This window comes from Chiloscyllium plagiosum, unplaced genomic scaffold (assembly GCF_037043375.1).
Source record: "Chiloscyllium plagiosum isolate Xiang-an unplaced genomic scaffold, Cpla_swu_hap1 HiC_scaffold_11, whole genome shotgun sequence".
In the NCBI taxonomy this organism is placed as follows: Eukaryota; Metazoa; Chordata; class Chondrichthyes; order Orectolobiformes; family Hemiscylliidae; genus Chiloscyllium; species Chiloscyllium plagiosum.
In genome coordinates, this window is record NW_028270149.1 from 21,496,404 (window position 1) to 21,516,085 (window position 19,682).

The following is a 19,682-nucleotide window of genomic DNA, read 5'->3' on the forward strand; positions in this document are numbered from 1 at the left end:
ACGGGACCTTGAGACCTTGGTCGAATAATCCGCAATTTGGATAATTGACGTTCAGAGAATTGAGGTTGTACTGTACTACGGGACATAGATTTCAGGTAGAAGAGGCGAAGTTTAAAAGGAGATCTGAGAGGCAGGGTTTTTGACACAGAGGGTGGTAAGTGCCTGGAATGCACTGCTAGCGGAGGTGGTGGAAGCAGATACAATAACAATGATGCATGAAAGTAAGGGAATACAGAGATACAGACCCACACAGAGGCAAAATGTTTTTAGCTGGGAAAGGTGTAATGTGTCAGTGCAGACTTGCTTGGCTGCAGGGCTGGTTCCTGTGTTGTACTGTTCCTTGCTCTTTGTTGAATAGCTTGTTTCAAACAGGCAGACAGACAATTTAGAGTCACCTTTTTCCTGAAGAGATTGACAGACTGTGGAGGTTGGAAGCTCCTCAAAGGTAGTTGTCTTTCAGTGGGTCATTAGATTCAGAGGATCTAAGCTCCAAATGATGGAGCTGCCATAATGAAAAGCCACAGCCAAAGGTCCAAGGCAATCCTGCGGAGAAGGCACCCTTTCCAAACTGATAGCCCCAAACCAGTTCGGGATGCTTCACTTTCAAATTTACATAAGGTGTCTGAGGGAATCTCCATGTTAACCATTTTGAGACTGCCACTGTACTGCAGCAGTGCCTACCTCTCTCGGTCAACATGTGCTGAGTGCCCTTCTGATTGCAATACTATGATAAGGAAAAATTTGCTCATGCAGAGAGTGGGGAGCCTGTGGAATTTTCCGTCACTAAATGCAGTTGAAGCCAAAGCACTAGATATTTCCAAAAAGGAAATAGATACAGTTCTTCAGACTAAAGAGATCAAAGGGTATGGTATAGCAGGAACAGAGTACTGAGCTGGGTGATCAGTTCTGATCACGTTGAATGGTGGAGCAGGCTTGAAGGGTCAACTGGCCACCACCTGCTCCTATTTCCTATGTTTCCCACATCCCGACCCTATCTGCCATTCTTAATAGTGTGGCAAGCATGGAGGTGGCCAATGGGGAGACAATGGTTGAGTTGTACTTTTGTGTTAATCTAGAGACCTAGGTCATGCTCTGGGGACCTGGGTTCAAATCCCATCATTTTGGAATTTGAATTCAATTACAGTCTGGAATTAAGTGTCTCATGCTGACGATGAATCTGTTGTCTGGTTCAGTCATGTCCTCTGGGGAAGAAGACTGCTGTAAACACCTGGTCTGGCCTACATGTGACTCAAAACCTACAGTCCTGTGGGCAATTAAGGATGGACAATAAATACTGGCCTAACTAGCAGCACTCATCCTGTGAATGAATAAAACAAGAAATCAGGAGGCTGTCGATCAGATGGTTGTTCCAGGGCATGAGCTGACGAGCCTGATATATTCACAAAGTCGGAGTTCTGATCTATTCCAGAAAATTCAGCCCTTTGATCAAATCAAAACCTTTCATCAGATCCATGGGTGGAATATCCACTTTTTTTAGATTAGATTACTTACAGTGTGGAAACAGGCCCTTCGGCCCAACAAGTCCACACCGCCCCGCCGAAGCGTAACCCACCCATACCCCTACCTTTACCCCTTACCTAACACTATGGGCAATTTAGCATGGCCAATTCACCTGACCTGCACATCTTTGGACTGTGGGAGGAAACCAGAGCACCCGGAGGAAACCCACGCAGACACGGGGAGAATGTGCAAACTCCACACAGTCAGTCGCCTGAGGCGGGAATTGAACCACTGTGCCACCGTGCCGCCCACTTGCTTGAGTTTAGAGGTCAATTGTGAGTAATGAGGGTAAACACGGTGAAATGATAAGAAAAATGGAACTTCGACATTGAGAAAAGAATTTCTGAATTTCCTCTAATCAAATATTGAAATGAAAAACAACCTTCACTTTTGCACATAACACTCTTGTCATTGATCCTGAAACAATTTAACCCTTGAAATATGGACTTTCATTCCTCAGAATTTTATTGTCCCTGTCTATTCTTTTATTCCGCAATAATATTTGTATCAAACTACCTGACTTTTGTCTGCCTTAATTGTAAATGTTGATATTTTGCTGTGTTAGAGGGGTATAATTTTAAATGCATTGGAGTGATTTGGAATCTTCTTTTTATCTCTGACAAAATGTGTTACAATAAATAGAGCCATCTCCTGTTAATGTTTAAAGCCTGGTGCGAATTGCTTTTATCCTGAGGGCAATCAGTCAGGCAATTTGGTCATCTTTGTAGTCTAAATTGTGTTTTATACCTTTAGTGACAGTTTGTGAAACAGTGGGGCATGATTATTGATGTACTCTTCCCAGTTAAATTGCAACAAATCACCTCTAACTTGCCTGTAACTGTCACATTGCTTTGGACTGCAGGAAGACACCCGAATCTCGGGCATGGGCACATAATGCATCTTATGGATTTTTAGTTCCTCTTCTTAGCATTCATTCACTTTGCACTTACTGCTGGAGGCTGCCGGCCTGTGTGTCTTTCATTGCCTTTTAACCTATAGGTAGAGGTGGCAGCTTGTCACAGTAGGAGGCACTGAATAATCAATGGAGTTGGCATGTTGTGCACAGAAATGTGCTATGTAAATGTCACAGTATGGGGCACGTGCCGGCAGTTTATATGGCAAACACGGTGCATGTGCTTCAGCCATAAGAGAAAGTTAAAGGGGACCAGTCCTTATTGAAGTCATAGAGTTCATAGACGTACATCATCTATGTAGGCTCTTCAGTTCAACTCGTCTATGCTGACCTGATATCCTGAATTAATCTAGTCTCATTTGCCAGCATTTGGCCTATATCCTTCTAAACCCTTCCTGTTCATATGCCCATCCAAAAGCAGTAATTGTTTCAGCCTTCACTACTTCCTCTGGAAGCTCATTCCATACATGCACCACCCTCTGCATGAAAATACGCCCCTTCGGTCCCATTTAAATCTTTCCCCTTTCACCTTCAACCAAACTGGCCAGTTTTGGATTTCCCTATACTGTGGAAAAGACCATGGTTATTCATTCTAATTATGTCTCTCATGATTTTGTAAAACTCTATCAGGTCATCTCTCATCAACCAATGCTCCAGGGAAAATAGCCTCGGTCTATTCAGCCTCTCCCTATTGCTCAAGTCCTCCAACCCTGGCAACATCCTTGTAAATCTTTCAGGTTTATAACAACATCCTTCCTTATAACAGGGAGATCTGAATTGAATGCAGAATTCCAAAAGAGGTCTCATACCTGTACAGCTGCAACATGACCTCCCAATTCCCATACTCAAATGCACTGACCAATAAAGGCAATCATACCAAACGCCTTCTTCACTATCCTATCTACATGTGACTCTATTTTCAAGGACCAATGAACCTGCACTCCAAGGTCTCTTTGTTCAACAACACCACCACCCCCACCCTGGACCTTACCATTGAAATATGGACTTTCAATCCTCACAATTTTATTGTCCCTCTCTATTCTTTTATTCCGCAATAATATTTGTATCAAACTATCTAATTTTTGTCTGCCTTAATTGTAAATGTTGATATTTTGCTGTGTTAGAGGGGTATAATTTAAGCTGCATTGGAGTGATTTGGAATCTTCTTTTTATCTCTGACAAAATGTGTTACAATAAATAGAGCCATCTTCTGATAATGCTTAAAGCCTGGTGCGAATTGCTTTTATCCTGAGTATAAGTGTATAAGTCCTGCCCTGATTTGCCCTATCAAAATGTAGCACCTCACAGTCTCTAAACTAAACTCCAGCTGCCATTCTTGGCCCATTGACCCATCTGGTCATGGTCCCGTCGCACTCTAAGGTAACCTTCTTCGTTGTCCACTACACCACCCTACAGTCAATCCATTTGCACTGTCACACTCAGTCAAGGGGGCTCATCAGATTCCAGGATGGGAGGTCAGGGGGCAATAATTTCCTGCAGTGTGACCAATAGCGAGACTGAATATGAAGATGGTGGATGGAACAGCAGCTGGTAGGGATACATGAGGACAAGAGGTGGTGAGTAGAAACCAGTGAGTGAAGAGAGGGGAAAAAGTGTTACAGTCAGTTCCTCTACAACTATTCTTGTGCAACCCTGCATTATAGAAAAATCGTGCTTTAGAAATAGTGCTTAAAATGTTGGCACTATAATTGCATTACAGCCAACACATGTTTTAAAAGGTCACACTGTAGAAACATCATTCCCAATCCATCAATCGCGTTACAGTGAATCCGCATGGATAAAACACATGTTATAACAGAACAAACTTTATTTTATTACAGATTTCCAGTTTCTGCAGTGTTTTGCTTTTATTTGGACAGAAAGACCAGCCTGCTCTGCCACTCAATAGGATCCTGGCTGATCCTATCAGGATGAAGTGGGAGGGAACCAATGAGTGGGCAGGCTACATGCAATAGAGAGAATTGGTAGGGTAGGTCAGAGGACCTCCTCGTGTGTCTGCTCCTGGGCCTGGCCAAACTGGCCCAAAACAGGTCCAGGCAGCAGGCCGTGGAGGGGGTTGTTATGGCCGATTGCCTGCCCCTCTTCCGCAGCTATGTCCGTGTCTGGGTGTCTATGGAGAAGGAGCACGTGGTGTCCACCAACACGCTTGAGCTATTCAGGGAGAGGTGAGTGCCGCAGTGAGTGAAGTGCTTTATTTCCCCCTCCAACTCTATCTTGATGTAATCCTTGCCCTCCCCTTCACTTTTTTGATCACGCAGCATTGCCCTTTGATGAGAAGGACACTGCTTGTCACTGGCTACTCAGGTGTTTCCTTTCTTCCTGGTGGTGGAATATAAGTAAAGATTTGTACACCTGTTGTCTTTTATTGTGTCTCATACCTGCACACACATATCATGGGTGCTAGGGAAATATAACAACTACAGCTAGAAAAAGGAATAGGGAGAATTGGAGATCATGATGATATGCGAGAGGCATGTGCAGTGGCTGAGCTAGTGAGTCATGGGCCTTTGAGTGTGAAGCAGCAGAAAGAAGATGATGGCACTTACTCTCGCTAAGGACAGAAGACAATTTACCTTATCACTGCATTCCATAAGAAAAGAAAATACTGGAAATATTTAGCAGGTCACGAGACTTTAGAAGGATGAGATGGCATATGATTGAAATGTATAAAACATGAAGAGGACTACAGAGAGTAGATGCAAGAGTATGTTTCCCCTGGTTACAGAGTCGAGACTGCAGTCACACAGTGCCAGGATTAGGACTGAAACGAAGAAACATTTTTACATTCAGGGTGGTCAACCAGTGGAAATTGATGCCACAAAAGGCTATGGAGACTGATGAGTACATTCGAGGAAGAGATTGATAATATTTTTAGGTATTAAAGGCATTATGGAATTTGGAGAGAAACTGATAATATAGCGTTCAGACAGAGGATCAGTTATAATAGTATTGAGTGCTGCAGCAGGCCCAAAAGGTTTCTGTATCAAGCAACATCTGTGGAGACAGAATAGAAATAACCATCCAAGCAGTGACCCTCCATCAGCACAGCGATCCATCCTGAGGATTTCACCAATCCAGTTTTTATTGTGGCTGAGTATCAGAATGGACAAATACTAATTAGCTTCTACTGGAAATGTATGTGGGCGGGCATCAGCGAAGATGCAATCAGGCTCTGCTTCTGTGTAAAACAATTTTAATCACAGAGTTGATGCAGAAAAACTGCAAAACAGCTTACAAAATGGGGATAAGTTCAGCCTCGATAAAATGTAAGGATTTTATTTTGAAAGGCAATTTATGTTTGGAGAATCTCTGAACAGCTGGTAGTAGGTGCAAGTTTACAACCTCCTATACAGCAGGCAAAGAGAAAGCAGTGTTTGTAGGTCAAAAAAAAACTTACAATAAAACTCCATTTTTCCCAATGCCATCTCGGAGCTGCCAGTTTGCTGGGATGGTAAACCGCTCAGGTGGAGAGCTAAGAGGCAATTTTCCCCTCACTAGCAAATCAACCTATATACATGCCAATTCTCATCTCCCATTCCACTGCCAAAAGAATTACAAAATCCAACAGGTAAAACTGAGCAGGTACATGAAGGCTGTAGCTCATCAGATGCCTGCCTTGGCCAGCACTCCATTGTTTTTTCTGTGAATCATCCCCACACACTTCATGTCAACCAATCTCCTCGACCCTTCATCCACATAACCTCAGTCAACATTGAACCAATGATGGACCACGAGCTAAATTCCAGAGATAAAGTGAGGATAACTGTCCTTAACATCAAGGTCACATTTGACAAAGTGTGGCATCCTGAAGAAGGGCTAATGCCCGAAACGTCGATTCTCCTGTTCCCTAGATGCTGCCTGACCTGCTGCGCTTTTCCAGCAACACATTTCCATCTCTGATCTCCAGCATCTGCAGACCTCACTTTCTCCTCAAAGTGTGGCATCAAGCAACCCTGGCAAAACTGGAATCAATGGGAATCAAAGGAAAATCTTTCCACTATTTGGAGTCAAACCTGGTAAAACAGGAAGATAGTTGTGATTGGAGGTCAGTCTCTCAGCTCCAGTACAACAGTGTAAGAGTTCCTCAGGCTAATGTCTGAGGTCCAAACATCAGCTGCTTCAATGACATTCAATCCATTATAAGGTCAGAGGTGGAGGTTGTTCGCTGATGATTCCACAATATTTAGCACCATTCACAGTTCCTCAGATACTGAAACAGTCCCATGTCCAGCTGGGCAACATCAGGCTTGGGCAACAAGTGTCAAATAATGGTCATGCCACACAAATACCAAGCAATGACCATATCCAAAAAGATAGAAATTAATCACTGCCCTTTGACATGCAATGGTGTTATCAATACTGAAACCCTACTATCAGCATCTTGGGGGCTTACTATTGACCAGAAACTGAACTGAACTCACCATTTCAATATAGGTTACAAGAGAAGGTCAGAGGCTGGGAATGGTGGAAGGAGTAACTCAACTCCTGATTCACCAAAGCCTATCCACCATTTACAAGGCACAAGTCAAGGGTCTGATGGAATACTCTTCACTTGCTTGGATGAGTGCAGCTTCAACAACATTCAAACGCCTGACACCATCAAGGACAAAGCATTCTGTTTTATTGGCAGCTCAGACACAAGCATTCATTCCCACTATCATCAACACAACGCTCAGTATCAACAGAGCATACCATCTACTGGATGCACTGCAGAAAATCAACAAGGTAGTTTTCAGCACCTTCCTAACCCATGACCACTTCTATCTAGAAGAACAAGGACAACAGCTACTCGGGAACCCCACCTTCTGCAAGTTCCCCTCCAAACCACTCACCATCCCGAGTTAAAATATGCCTCTGTTCCTTAAATTGCTGTGTCAAATTTCTGAGAACCCCCTTCAAGCAGCATTGTGGATCGAACGACACCAAATAGACTACAGCAGCTCACCACTATCTTCTCAAGGGATGGATAACAAATGCTGGATCAGCCAGCAAAGGACAAATCTCTGAATTGTTAAAATGATGCTCGATAGGATCAAACCACCAATCTCCCACATCATCAAGTCTGTTCGTGGTCCATCTCTGACAGGCCATGATTGACTGGTCATCATGAAGCACACTCATTACCACACTAACCACAAATGGGAAAGCAACACGAATTAGATTACAATTAGATTAGATTACTTACAGTGTGGAAACAGGCCCTTCGGTCCAACAAGTCCACACCGACCCTCTAAAGAGCAACCCACCCAGACCCATTCCCCTACAGTTACCCCTTCACCTAACACTACAGTCAACTTAGCATGGCCAATTCACCTAACCTGCACATTTTTGGATTGTGGGAGGAAACCGGAGCACCCGGAGGAAACCCACGCAAACACGGGGAGAATGTGCAAACTCCACACAGACTGAGGCGGGAATTGAACCCGGGTCTCTGGCGCTGTGAGGAAGCAGTGCTAACCACTGTACCACCGTGCCGCCCTTAAGTTGAAAATGGAGTTGAAAACCTCACTGACATCTCCCCTGAGAAAGTGAATCACATTGTTTTAAGCCACCCCATGCTTACTCACTAGCATGTTGATAAGGTGAATTAAATCTAGGTTACTGACTCCAAGTCTCCCTTCTCGATCTTGGTTAATCACAGCTCAGTTCTGAGAAAATATGATTTGCGATCTAAGCTATGTTAAGCTGTCAACTCTCAGCCATTTACATTCATAAGAACAAGTAGCAGAAGTATTTAGTATGATCATGGCTGATCTCATCCTGGCCTCAACTCTACACTCCTGCCTGTTCTCCATAACCTTTCAACCCATGACTAATTAAGCATCTGTCTAACACCTCCTTAAAATTACCCAATGTCCCAGCATCTACACTGCAACCAAATTCACCACACTTTGACGGATGTAGTTTCTCCTTGTCTCTGGTTTAAATCTGCTGTCCTTTATCCTAAAACTATTTGCCTCCCATTCAGAAAAGCTACAAGAAGAGCTTATGCAGAGAATGAAGATGTCACAGTTATGTCAATAAAATGCCTTAAGAAAGGGATACACTCACAGGAACCATTTATTGGCCAAATGTGCAGAAGTATTTCACCTACCCACCTTTCTGATCTTTGACCTTGATGAAAGCAAAAGCTCATGAAAAGATAAACTAAAAAGAGGAAAAGAATGCTGCACTGTACTAAGCTAAAAGCACGGCCATAAACATAATTGGATAATGTAAAAGATAATATGACATGAATTGTGTTCAGAGTTATACAATTCCCTCATTGCATTTGAATTATTGATAAAGACTGTCAAATGTTTCCACATCTCTCAGCTTTCTATGAAGTCCATGTCAATGCAAAATATGAATATTATTTCCACATCTGTGTTGCTTCCAAACACCATTATTTACTTCAGAACAAACAGAACAAAACAGACTTGCTCCACTACTGTTTTCTCTCCTCATTATTTTGACATTGCTCATTTGAACTCTACCATCTGGTTCCTCCCACATTTCAAATACATCACTTTATTTTCTTTCTCTATCACCATGCTGTGGTCAAGACATATACTGTATCCTACCCCAAATGTCTATTTCATGATCCCAAAACATTGTAGCTCCTTGTATATCATTGTTGGAGGTTAGGAACAATCTATAGGATTTAAAAACCAAGTATGGCTTCTCTTAAATTGTAATTATCTTAAATTTTTGTCCATTGCTTTCATTAAACTTGGTGATGTCCTGCATAATGGGTCTTAGTGCTGCTTAAAGGGCATAAATCAAAATACCTTCCTCCTTGTAAGTTCCAGTCCATATACTGCACTCTGATTTATGCATTTCTAACAATATTGCCTTTCATACATTTTTTACATTACAGAATTACGATCCAGTGGTTGCATTTTTCTAAACATCAAGAATTTATTATGAATTCTTTCCAATATATAAAGATTACTTTTGGCAACCACAGTTTTAGTGGGTTTCAGTCAAAGACTTCCTTCGCTCTTACACTGCTACAAGTTTGCTTTAAGTCAATAACCATAACATTTGAATTACTGTTCTCGTTTAGAAGGAATTGCACACTTCTAGCATTGTACCTGTGAAAGAGAAGTATTTCCCCCACTTCTGACTTTTGAAATAAAGTAAAATAATTGTTGCTGTCAACAGAGATCCAGGTTTGCAGAGGACACAGACACAATAAGTTCAACAGGTTACAATGTAATCTATGTTGTACAAGCAATGGTTTGAGTTTTGGTCTTCAATTTTATCAAGTAACTGAAGTCAATTTTACCATGAAGGGATTCATCTAATATAATTATTTTCTGAACAGAACTACACCAGATTAGCACAGAATTATTTGTTTTTAGTTACATCGAAGAAATCTTTCCACTCGTGGAAAATACTAAAGGCAGAACAAATTGATCCAAATGTTTCATCCTTTGCCTGCGGCAAGATAGCTAGTAAAACTTCTGAAGAAACATCACAGACTTGAAATGGTAATTCCTTTTCTTCAGTGATGCTGCCTGACCTTTCAAGCATTTCCAGCATTTTCTATATTTATATGAGATAATCAATGTTAGTTTTGAACCTGCCTGGTGATTCATGCCAGTTGGGATTGTGCTATAAAGATGGTGTTGTTTTATGTTTTTTTTTGATAGCAAAGGAAAATGGGAAAAGGGTGTTTTAAAATCAAGGACTGTAGAGGAATTTATACCCTTTTGAAAACAAGTTCCTAGAACTTACTGTGAACTTTGTTTGCAGTGCTGCTTTGTTTGAGCATGGTAGCAGAGGAAATAAAATCGTATTGCATTTAAAGAGGAGGAATGTGTGATTGCAGTGTAAGCTTCAGCCAGCAACAGATTACTGATTGGCTTGTGCAAATGTGAAGCTTTACAACAGCTCTGTGATTGGTTCTGGTCAGATAAACACCTTGAATGTTTATATTGAGGATGAGAAGCCTCTGCATGTTGGGAGAGCAGGTTCTGTACCCCTGCAATAAAAGTGCCTGAAGCAAACTAGTTATATTCTCCCACCGGCTGCAGCAAATGTTGCCTTTCACCAGTGACTAAGACTCTTTATTATCAATGTTCCAATCACTCTGTGAATCCTGAAAAGTGAGAAAAATCTGGAGAAAAGAGATCAAAGATCACAAAATCTTCCGAAACAAAAATAACATCTAATTTTACCCTGAAGAGTCATGCTGTTGAAATGCATTTCCCTAGTTTCCCCTCCCATTAAAGTCTTTTTTATGTATCTATTTGTTTGTGTGTGCAGGGGTTTAAAAGTGGGTTAGAGGTCACAGTAGTTGTGGGCGGCACAGTGCCAGAGATCCGGGTTCAATTCCCGCCTCAGGCGACTGACTGTGTGGAGTTTGCACGTTCTCCCTGTGTCTGCGTGGGTTTCCTCCAGGTGCTCCGGTTTCCTCCCACAGTCCAAAGATGTGCAGGTTCAGGTGAATTGGCCATGTTAAATTTCCCGTAGTGTTAGGTAAGGGGTAAATGTAGGGGTATGGGTGGGTTGCGCTTCAGCAGGTCGGTGTGGACTTGTTGAGCTGAAGGGCCTGTTTCCATACTGTAAGTAATCTAATCTAATATATTCATAGTTTTGTTTACCTGCAGCTTGAACTTGTTAATATAATCAATAGATTGTATCAAGTACGGGAACCTGCTCCCTGTTTTCTGTTAACCTGATTCCTTCAGATAGGTAATGTGGGGACTTAGCATACTTTGATTAAATCATTACCTTCTGCCTTAACACCAGGATCATGAGGCTTGAGAATCAATGCACTTTCCCAAATGAGTCGTAACAGTACTCATTGTTAAGAAAAGATTGTCATTGACTGTCACGACCCTCTAGTCAAATCACGTGGCAGAATTCACTGCAAAAAGCGGTTTTCAGAAAAATGATCATACTGGGTAAGAGGGAGAATGAGGCAGAATTACACCAAGATGACAGGAAGAGAAAACGGTGTATACACACTACAAATCTGAAACCTTCAACAAGGAAGAGAAAATAGTCAGGATAGGAGGTAAGTAATCATGATGCCTACTTTGAATCAAAGATAAGATGCTGTTATTAGAAAAGGAACTTTCAGTACTTTAAATTTCCCAATTTATAAACTCATATCCCCTTTGAATCCTTTACCATCATAAGCAGGTTCCCTGGATGTCTATTCAATAATAGAAATATGCAGTGCATTAATCTTGCCCTTTGGTATTTATTCCGTACCTGATGTCGGTCTAAAGCAATAGCAGTGAGGGTCAGTACTGACACATGCACAGAACAGTATTGCGCAAACCGACTGATGTGACACATCAACTTCCCGAACACCCAGTTGCTATTTACGAATCGAACCTGCAAGAGAAAGAGCAATTATCATACTCAATCTCTATTCAATCTTTTACAGGTAAGTTACCTATCATTACCAAGAAGAAATAAAATATAACGCAGTTGAACAATTGAACAAGTTATCTTAAACACAAGTTCACCTGCCTTTCACTTGAAGACACTGACAAGTGGGATGGTTCCAATCTACTGAAATCAGAAAGCTACTGGTACTATACTTAGTTTAATATATGAATGTCAGCAGTGCATTCAAACAAATCTGAGCTATATTTTGTCTTCATTCAATATCCACCTGCACTTGTAAAGGAGGTGCTGAGTAATCCATGGAAATAAATAACAAAATGCTGAAGAAACTCAGCAGATTTGACAGATCTATGGACAGAAAAACAAAGTTGATGTTTCAAGCCCAGTAACTCTCGTCAGATCTGAAATCAGCTAAGAAATGGCGGCATTTATGCTGATGACAGGTGGTGTGGTTAGGGAGGAAGGAAAGAGTCAGATGAATCAATAGAGGCAGGGCTCAGAGAATGAGAAAGAAAATATAGGAAGCAGGCAATGGGATTAGTGACTGTAACCTGGAGACGCAATAAATGCTGAATAAGTGAGAATGGGAAATGTGAATTGATTGGTTGGCTGCACTGACAAGATATAGGACCAGGGGTATGGTGGGTGGTGAGGGTGGTAAGGAGGGGAATAGGAGTGGGGGGAACATAGAGAGGGCACTCTAAATTTGTTAAACTTAATGTTGAGCCCTGAGGGCTGTACAGTACTGAGACATAAGGTCAGGTTTTGTTCCTCCATCTTGGTTGAGCTTCACTGGACCACTGCTGCTGGCCTGCGACAGAAATGTTAACATAGGAGCAGGGTGGTGTGTTAAAGTGGTAGCCGACTGGAAGTTCAGTGTTATCTTTACAGAGATGGAGATGTGCATGAATCCAGCCTGATATCCCTTTATCTGTGCTCAGAACATAATGGCAAATATCCGCAATACAAATAGCAGTAAGAGCCAAGGATTAAAACTCAGATCTTTGTGATCTGTATGACTCACAACCATACTCAATTGTACAGTTATTATCGATGCTATTGAAGAAGTCTTCGTTTTTTTTTTCAAGAGAAAAGGAAAGCTAAGCAGAGTTAATAGATCTGTAAACCTATGCCAGGGCTTCCCAGTTTAGGGGTCAGGAACACAAGTGGAGTCACACGCTGGTGGTGCAAACAGCCAGGTTGTAATAGCTGGTTCCCCTTTGCTCTAGTTAGCACCCTTCGCTCTCTCCCACAGCTCAACAATGAGTCACAACAGTTTACGCTTTGAAGTGGAGTCACACCCAGTGGGAAAAATGAAGGAAACACTTCCTTACAGGACCAATAGATTGTAGACCTCAGGACAAGGAAAGGGTTACAACAATCAACATTAAGTAATGTACAGCAGGCTAATTAATCCAAAACAATACTGGATGTGTACCACAACATTCATACTTCTGTGTGGGCAGACATATCAAATCAGTCGATTGAAATAATGAAAATAAAAAATCAGGTAGACACACTTTACACAATTTTAAACAGAAACCAAAGTTACCCATCTGAAGTCAACAAGTAACATTCTCAATCTCATGCATAGTTGACAAAATTGCTGTTAAATCTTTTTTTTATCATGAAACGGAGCATCTCTTAAAAAATAGTCCTTACAAGTAACATTGCTCATGACTGATCCACCTTCTCAAGGGCAACTAAGGATGGACAATAAATGCTGCCTAGCCAGCGATGCCCATGTCCCAGGAATGAAAAAAAAATTAGAGATCTGCATCCCAGGAATGAAAAAAAAGTTAGAGATCTGCATCCAATTAAACAGCCAAAACTAGTCCCATCCATATTGCGATGACTGAGGAGGTAGACGAGGGTAAAGTGGTAGATGTGGTGTACATGGATTTTAGTAAGGCGTTTGATAAGGTTCCCCATGGTAGGCTACTGCATAAAATATGGAGGTATGGCATTGAGGGTGAGTTGGAGGTTTGGATTAGGAATTGGCTGGCTGGAAGAAGACAGAGGGTAGTAGCTGATGGTAAAGGTTCATCTTGGAGTGCAGTTACTAGCGGTGTTCCGCAAGGATCTGTTTTGGGACCATTGCTGTTTGTCATTTTTATAAATGACCTGGAGGAGGGGCTAGAAGGTTGGGTGAGCAAGTTTGCGGATGATACGAAAGTCGGTGGAGTTGTTGACAGTGAGGAAGGATGTGTCAGGTTACAGCGGGATATAGATAAGCTGCAGAGCTGGGCAGAAAGATGGCAAATGGAGTTCAATGTAGGTAAGTGTGAGGTGATTCACTTTGGTAACAGTAACAAAAAGATGGGGTGCTGGGCTAATGGTCGGATACTTGGTAGTATGGATGAGCAGCGGGATCTTGGTGTCCATGTACACAGATCTCTGAAAGTTGCCACCCAGGTAAATAGTGCGGTGAAGAAGGCATATGGCGTACTGGCTTTTATTGGTAGAAGAATTGAGTTCCGGAGCCCTGAGGTCATGTTGCAGTTGTATAAGACTCTGGTGCGGCCACATCTGGAGTATTGTGTGCAGTTTTGGTCGCCATACTATAGGAAGGATGTGGAGGCACTGGAACGGGTGCAGAGGAGGTTTACCAGGATGTTGCCTGGTATGGTAGGAAGATCGTATGAGGAAAGGCTGAGGCACTTGGGGCTGTTTTCATTGGAGAAAAGAAGGTTTAGGGGTGACTTGATAGAGGTGTACAAGATGATTAGGGGTTTAGATAGGGTTGACCATGAGAATCTTTTTCCACGTATGGAGTCAGCTATTACGAGGGGGCATAGCTTTAAATTAAGGGGTGGTAGGTATAGGATAGATTTTAGGGTTGGATTCTTTACTCAGCGAGTCGTGAGTTCATGGAATGCCCTGCCAGTAGCAGTGGTGGACTCTCCCTATTTATGGGCATTTAAACAGGCATTGGATAGGCATATGGAGGATAGTGGGCTAGTGTAGGTTAGGTGGGCTTGGATCGGTGCAACATCGAGGGCCAAAGGGCCTGTACTGTTCTATGTCTATGTCTATCTTTTCTATGACCAATGGGGACGTGGTTTTGAAATACACTTTTGAGCTTATTGTCAATGCCAGAGCCATTAGTTAATTTAATTGAAAATGGAAGCTTTCTTCAGTCTAAAGTTACGCAATGTTAAAGGCTGTCAGATGCAAGACATGCCTATTTGAGAATGCTGAGGAATATCAAAGAGACTGGAGAGTTGTCAGCAGTGATGCAATCCTTAAAATCATCAAATTCTCGTCTGCAGGAAGATGCATGCCTGTCAGGGCTAAATCCCTGAGTCACTGGTAACCCAAATTCTCAGATTTTAATGTGCATATTCTCATGGATAATAAAGTCACTTTTTACTGCCACGCTTTACAGAAGGTATAACACAGATGAGATTAACTCATAGAAACCTGATTGGAGTTCTCGGTATGGATGAAATGAAACTGAGGCAGTACCATAATGTCCATTAAGAGCATAACATTATAAAACCATTACATACCAAAAACATTTGCGAATATTTTGTTTCCAAAATCCTGGGTACCTTCTCGATGTAGACTTTAAATCAGATATGTCTGAATTACACTGATGTACACTGATAAAGATACTTGCACCCAACAAGGTGAAATCAATAGTGCAGGTGGAGATTCAATTCTAAGATAATTGGTTTCTGAGAATCAGTTCGGTAGCTTTATCTCTAAGCCAAGCTCCCTTCGAGCTGAGTTTCTCCTACAAACTTGAGCATCACTGAACAACCCCCAAGACAGCAAGACTGTTAAATGTCTCCGGATTCAGAATATTTATCTTCAAATTTCATAATTGTTGGTACCAGAGCTATGGCATTAACATCTCACAAAATGTCCACAAGAATTCGCAAAAATGTTTCAAATGCACAGAGTGACTCATTATCAATGAAAACAAATCTGAATTGTATTTTGTACAACCAATACCCCATTGCCAAGGCATTTTAAGTGAGCAATACGTATTGTCCATCCCTAGCTGCCCTTGAGAAGGTGGATCAGTTATGAGCAATGTTACTTGTAAAGACTACTTTTAAGGGATGCTCTATTTCATGATAAAAAAAATTCAACACCAATTTTCTATATTTTAAATCAAGATTAATTGGCATGTTAAAAAATACTATAATTAAACATGGGGCAGCTTGAAAGACCTATGCCTGACCTATATCTCAGCTGGTTCCTACACCTCCCCCCTTCCCCCCCCCCCCCCTCAGCACAATAAGAGGGGGGTTCCAGGCACTTTTTAGTCTTAGAACATAGAACAGTACAGCACAGAACAGGCCCTTCAGCCCACGATGTTGTGCTGACCATTGATCCTTATGTATGCACCCTTACATTTCTGTGACCATATGCATGTCCAGCAGTCTGTTGCTAATAATCCTAGCGCCTCCAGGTCTGGTGCAATGACATCAGGCAGGTCTTACCAAAGTGAAGGGGGTGTTAAGGAGTGTGATCATGATATCGGCCACAGCCAGATTGACCACGAACAGGCTGGTAGCAGAGTGCATCCTCTTGTTTTTGACCACCACCTGGCAAACCAGGACATTCCCGAAGAGCGAGATGACGATGATGACAGAATAAGCGACGATGAGCAGCGCTTTGACGGTCGGGTTCTGGGACTCGGCTTCATACTTGGACTGGTTGCTGAAGATTCCCCAGTCCTCGATGGTCAGGTTGCCCCAGTTGAACAAGGAGGAGCCGTTGGAGAGATCGTACAGCGCCGACAGAAAGCCGCTGGCATTGACTTCCTCCTGGCTCTTTCGGAAGGAGTTGGTGACATAAGGCAAAGGCAGCCAGAGATAGCGGCTCATGGCGCTCATTTAACAGCAGGATCGGCAACTTGGGGACATCCAGCTCCGGCGGATCACATCAAGAGCTTTGCAGTGCACGCCACTCCAATGCAAATCAACAATTCGCTCAATGATGCCGCACCAGGTTCCTGTAAAAGTGCCGACACATCTCCCTTCTCTGAGATTTGATCTTTCCCCAGCTCTGAATGCTGAGCTTCCTTTATACCGAACAGGAAAGAGGCGGGTTTACTGCAGCACTTCATCTGGATGCCTCCTTTGCAGCCAGACCCCCACCCACAGTATTGTACCCACTTCACCCGAAATCACAAACTGCTCCAATACTCAAAACTTTCATCACCCACCTTGCACTAGCCGGGAAGTTGCATTCACAAGTCTTCAACTTGTTTTGTACTGCAGTTCCAAAAGAGAAATGTATTTCCGTTCAAGCAGTCATAGCACGCACACTGCTCCCCACACCCCTCCCCATCCCACCCAAAGTCACATTTTATTAGACAATTCAGGAATGAATGAACATACTTTGCAGCAATTGTATTAAAAAGAGAGAAAAGTAAGGATACTCATTTCTGTCTTCGGCTTCAATAGGGACCCACCAGTCGTTAGTTTGTAATGTATCTACCCTCAACCCAGAATGTCCCTTTCACCATTTGCCCACCACCATGATTGCTGCGGTGATACTGAGATAAATGATCAACATCTATAGCGCCCAAATACTGCGGATGCTGGAAACCTGAAATTACAGGAAATAAAATTGGGACAAACCCAGCACGCCTGGCAATATCTGTGGAGAGAGAAAACAGAGGCAACATTTCTTAAGCCAGTTTGACCAGCTCCACCGATTCAGCCAGACTTGCCAACCTTCTCCTGCACTTTTTTTAAAATTATATGTTAGCTACAGAATCCAGTTGTGCTTCGCAACTCAGAATACACAGAAACATGTCCCAGACACCAACAAGTCATTTCCAGTACAATAATGTGAAGCTCCCCTATAAAATTAAAGCAAATACTAGAGAGCTGAAATGACGAAAATGCAAAAAAACGTTTTGAAGATGTTTAGCAGGTGTGGCAGGATCTGCAAAGTGAGAAATAAAGTTTTCATTTCAAGCTCCCTTTATTTCTGCAGCTCTGTGATTTGGAAAGAGCCACCAGGTAGAGACATCTTTGCACTTTGCTATATTAGCTGAGGAGTCACCAGGAGGGCAGACTGCAACTATGTTCGTTACTTACTCAGGTTAGAAGAAAATAAATAAGGGATAAACTTTAAAAATAAACAACAATGGCGGATGCTGGAAAACAGAGACAAATACTGAAATTGTTGGAAAAACTTAGCCAGTCTGACAGCATCTGTGGAGAGAAAGCAGAGTTAATATTTTGGGTCCAGTGGAACCTTCTTCAGAAGTAAACTTTTATTGAAGACGAAAACCCACACAGATGGATTTTGATGTAATATATTGTCACAAAATAACAACAATAATCCTTCCAGGTTCTCACGATTCACTGAGCAATTGCCTTTTTTGTTTAGCTAGTCATGTGATGTGGAGGTGCCTGTTGGACTGGGTTGGACAAGGTCAAAAATCACATGACAGGAGGTTATAGTCCAGCAGTTTTTGAAATATCGCTCCTTCTTCTAGTTCTAGCGAGAGAGCAGACACCTGGCACAGAATTTATAAGCAAAAGATTAAAAGGCTTAACAACTGACATCAATGTATTGAACAAACCTAAGACAATGGAAATGACCAAGTTGGATCCCTACTTTGTGCAGCATGAAGTTGTTTTACTGTAGCCATATGACCATACAGTACGGTCAAGAGCTAAGAGAAAAAATGAGGACTGCAGATGCTGGAGAGTCAGAGTTGAAAACTGCAGTGCTGCAAAAATGCAGCAGGTCATGCAGCATCCAAGGAGCAGGAGAGTTGATGTTTCAAGAAAGGTTTATGCCCAAAATATCGACTCCCCTGCTCCTCGGATGCCACCTGACCTGCTGTGCTAAGTCTCTACAAGGATAATGGGGAAAGTGGCCAACTTCACGGGAACAAAAGCCTAATGTGCAGAAACAAAGAACAATACAGTACAGAAACAGGTCCTTCGTTCCTCCAAGCCTGTGCTGCCACATTTTGCCCTTTCATAATAAAACTGTCTTCACTTACACCATCTGCATCCCTCTATTCCCTTCCTATTCATGGATTTGTCCAGGTGTTTCTTGAATGCTGCTATTATGTTTGCCTCCACCACCGCCTGTGGCAACACAGTCCAGGCACTCACCACCCTTTGTGTAAAACACTTGCTTTGCACATCTCTTTTAAACTTCGTCCCTCAGACCTCAAACCTATAATTGACCCCTTGACCCATGGTAAAATCTCATACCTCCCACTCTATCCATGCCATTCCCAATCTTATAGACTTCTATCAGGTCACCCCTCAACTTCCTGCATTCCAGTGAAAACAAACCCAGTCTATCCAACCTTTCTTCATAGCTAAATTGTCCCATACTAGGCAGCATCTTGGTAAACCTTTTCTCTCCAAAGCATCCACATCCTTCTGGTAGTGTGGTGACCAGGACTGTAGTTGAAACTTTATTGCTGGAACAGTACAGCAGGTCAGGCAGCATCCAGGGAACAGGAGATTCGACGTTTCGGGCACAGGCCCTTCTTCAGGAATGAGCAGAGAGTGTTCAGCAGGAGAAGATAAAAGGTAGGGAGGAGGGACTTGGAGGAGGGGCGTTGGAAATGTGATAGGTGGAAAGAGGTCAAGGTGAGGGTGATAGGTCGGAGTAGGATGGAGGCGGAGAGGTCAAGAAGAAGACTGCAGGTCAGGAAGGCGGTGCCTGGCTGGAGGGATTCGGCTGAGACAAGGTGGGGGGAGGGGGGATGAAGAAACTGGTGAAGTCCAAGTTCATCCCCTGTGGTTGGAGGGTTCCCAGTCGGAAGATAAGACGCTCCTCCTCCGACCGTCGCGTTGTTGTGGTTTGGCGGTGGATGAGTCCAATGACCTGCATATCCTCGGTGGAGTGGGAGGGGGAGTTGAAATGCTGTGCTACAGGG

General features: G+C 42.6%; 1 protein-coding gene across 1 annotated transcript in view; it reads right to left on the bottom strand.

Annotated features, from left to right (window-relative positions):
• LOC122557388 (G protein-coupled receptor 83-like) overlaps positions 1-16,976 on the bottom strand; it is a 29,679-nt gene extending 12,703 nt beyond the window's left edge. The window contains exons 1-2 of the mRNA XM_043705047.2: positions 16,258-16,976; positions 11,663-11,788 (exon numbers count right to left, since the gene is read on the bottom strand). Coding sequence (XP_043560982.1) covers positions 11,663-11,788; positions 16,258-16,653 — 522 coding nt within the window. The 5' untranslated portion in view covers positions 16,654-16,976. The remainder of the gene's footprint in view (positions 1-11,662; positions 11,789-16,257) is intronic.
• Positions 16,977-19,682: the final 2,706 nt, after the last annotated feature.